The 2,937-nt window shown below is 33.4% G+C and overlaps 1 protein-coding gene across 1 annotated transcript; it reads left to right on the top strand.

Annotated features, from left to right (window-relative positions):
• The first annotated feature begins 1,238 nt into the window (after positions 1-1,238).
• On the top strand, positions 1,239-2,652 carry LOC108354791 (zinc finger protein 695-like). Its single transcript, XM_017605961.1, has 2 exons — positions 1,239-1,759; positions 1,877-2,652. The coding sequence occupies exons 1-2, from the start codon at positions 1,394-1,396 to the stop codon at positions 2,513-2,515; spliced, it is 1,005 nt and encodes a 334-aa protein (XP_017461450.1). The 5' UTR covers positions 1,239-1,393; the 3' UTR covers positions 2,516-2,652.
• The last annotated feature ends 285 nt before the right edge of the window (positions 2,653-2,937 follow it).

Genomic DNA, 2,937 nt, shown 5'->3' with positions numbered 1-2,937 from the left:
GGTTATTTACATGTGTGAGCTGAGTGTGTTTACATACAAAATAAGCAAAAATTTACAACCAAGATTTGGAGGCTATGTTGAAGTTGACAGAAGTTACCATTTTTTACTAGAAAGCGATCCCGTACTTTTCAATGTTACTCTCTCGCTCTGAGCGAATTTTTATTTTTTGACAGTTTTACTACACTTTTCCAAGAGTACTTCAGAAAGCATCAAATGCTCTTCAGAATACTCATTTGTACTTCAGAAATAGTAAAATGTACTTCAGAATAGTAAATTGTACTTCAGAAAAAGTAAAATGTAATTCAGGATAGTCAATTGTACTTCAGAAACCGTAAAAAGTATTTCAGAAACTGTAAAGTTTTCTTCAGAATAGTCAATTGTACTTCAGAAACTGTAAAAAGTATTTCAGAATAGTCAATTGTACTTCAGAAACCGTAAAATGACTTCAGAATAGTCAATTGTACTTCAGAAACCGTAAATTGTACTTCAGAAACCGTAAAATTTACTTCAGAAGACGAAAGTTACTACATACATATTGTAATTATTTGAATGGTATATAAAATAGTATTTTTAAATGTTTATTTTTTTTAATATATTTTCCAAATTACAAGTCCATAGAAGCAGTTTGTAAATATATTAAAAAGTAAATATATTTAAAATCACTATAATATATATACTATTTAAATAATTACAATGTGTACGAATTTTCGTCTTCTGAAGTACATTTTACGATTTCTGAAGTACAATTTACGGTTTCTGAAGTACAATTTACGGTTTCTGAAGTACAATTGACTATTCTGAAGTACATTTTACGGTTTCCGAAGTACAATTGACTATTCTGAAGAACATTTTACGGTTTCTGAAGTACAATTGACTATTCTGAAGTACAGTTGACTGTTCTGAAATACATTTTACGGTTTCTGAAGTACAATTGACCATTCTGAAGTACATTTTACGTTTCCTGAAGTACAATTGACTATTCTGAAGTACATTTTACAGTTTCTGAAATACATTTGACGCTTTCTGAAGTACTCTTGGAAAAGGTGTAGTCCGAGTCCAAAAATACTTTCAAATTCATTAGAATCGACTTAAACAAGTAATTAAATATGATTCAACATGAATTAGCAGAGTGCGCTTTTATTTTGTTTACAATTTGGTTGCCAGACCGTGTGACGGCCCTATGAATGTCAATTAAATGGAACTACCCAAGGCACATATTTAATATGCCTTGGAACAATCTTCTTTTTTGTATCATGTCTAGTATGAAAGGAACGATGTCGACTTTTTCACTTTTCTAGTAGATATATCGAGGATGTATCGCCCAGCAAAACATCGATGCATCGTTTGCATTCCTAACCATATTTGAAGAAGCAGAAGTTCACACATTAGGAATATGGCTGTCGCTGCAGTGCAAAAATTTCACTGCGGCGAAGTATTTGTTACCACCAATTTTTGTATGATTCTGGAGTGCAAATCGTGCAATGAACAATTTGGTGTTTACACAACATTTTTGAATCACATATTTGAAAAACACTTCGATGATTGGAATGCATCAGAAAAGTCAAAACGCCAAAAACCTAAAAAAGTGGCGACTATTACTGAGCAGGAGATTCCTAAGCTTCCACCAGATGATCAATACATAGAAATCGATTCTAAGACTTTAAAGGAATTTTCGTTGGAAAGTGACGAACAGGATTTGATAACAGAAGAATTAACGCCAATGGGTGATGATGTAGTGGTTGTAGAAGAAAGTATAATCGTAAGCTCTTAACCTTTGCATTATTAATTATCTTATTTGTATACATACATGTATGTATGTACGTACACAATAAGTACATACGTAGACTGTATATATTTTCGTAAAATATTTTTCCAGGAAGAGGACGAGCGCCCTCACAAAACTATAAAGCAAACTCCGAGACAGTTGCGGGCTTATGACTCCACAGCCTCCGGCAGCAAAGGAAAATATAAGTGCAGGATTTGCGGTTTCGCAGGTTCCGGCGCACATAACCTGCGTGGCCATGAGCTACGGCACACTAATATAAAGCCTTTCACCTGTCTAAAATGTGATAAAGCATTCTATACAAGCACAGAATTGAATGCACATACCCGGCGGCACACTGGCGAAAAGCCGTTTGTCTGTGCTTACTGTGGCAAAAGCTTCACAACAGCTGGGATGTTAACTAGCCATGAAAGACGTCATGGCCAACGGAAACATAAATGTGACCAATGTGAGAAGAGCTTCTTTGAGGCTTCTCACCTACGAATTCACGCTGTTGTACACTCCCAGGAACGCAATTATGAATGTGAGACATGCCACGCCAAGTTTACTCGCAAAAAAACACTAAGAACTCATATGAAATTGCATGAAAATGCATTAGGCTATGAATGTATCATCTGCCATATGCGTTTCAACCAGCGGCCTACGTTGCTATGGCATGTGAAGAGTAAACATAACGTACTTCGAGCAGATGCGGAAATCAAAGCCTCTGTTAAACCTATTGATCTTATCTGAGAGCCTGACTAGCAAAATTAGGTTTGTTGTATAAAATAAATCAACATTGAAAGGAAAATCTACATACATCACAGTTATTGCATAAATATAAAGAGATTAATTAGAAAAGAAATGTGAAAAACTAGAGTATAAAAATATACATACAGTGGTGGAAAAAATAATAGGAACACATTTTAACAAATTTTCCTATTTTTCTTTTGTTTATTCAATAATTATTATTATTTTTTAATTATAGCTCATTTTCTAGAAAAAGTTTTAAGTTGCTAAAAATTGCGTTGATTTTTAGAAATTATTTCCATGCATTTTCTTCCATACACACTATAAATACATTTTATATTTTTCTTTTTGCATGGAAAAAATACTTCCCTACTTGACAAATTTAATAGTAAATAATTATAGTAGAAGCTCATATTTAGTAAGTT

The sequence above is a fragment of the Rhagoletis zephyria genome, unplaced genomic scaffold (assembly GCF_001687245.7).
Source record: "Rhagoletis zephyria isolate East Lansing unplaced genomic scaffold, Rhagoletis_zephyria_1.1 Rzeph_scaffold_39237, whole genome shotgun sequence".
In the NCBI taxonomy this organism is placed as follows: Eukaryota; Metazoa; Arthropoda; class Insecta; order Diptera; family Tephritidae; genus Rhagoletis; species Rhagoletis zephyria.
Note: the sequence above shows the minus strand (reverse complement) of the source record. Positions and strands in the feature narration are given on the sequence as shown.

What these genes read in the sequence shown, in the direction of transcription:
- LOC108354791 (XM_017605961.1), top strand. Translation starts at nt 1,394, where the DNA reads ATGGCTGTCGCTGCAGTGCAAAAATTTCACTGCGGCGAAGTATTTGTT. An exon ending in TTGTAGAAGAAAGTATAATC is followed by an intron (nt 1,760 to 1,876) that starts GTAAGCTCTTAA and finishes ATATTTTTCCAG; the next exon opens with GAAGAGGACGAGCGCCCTCA.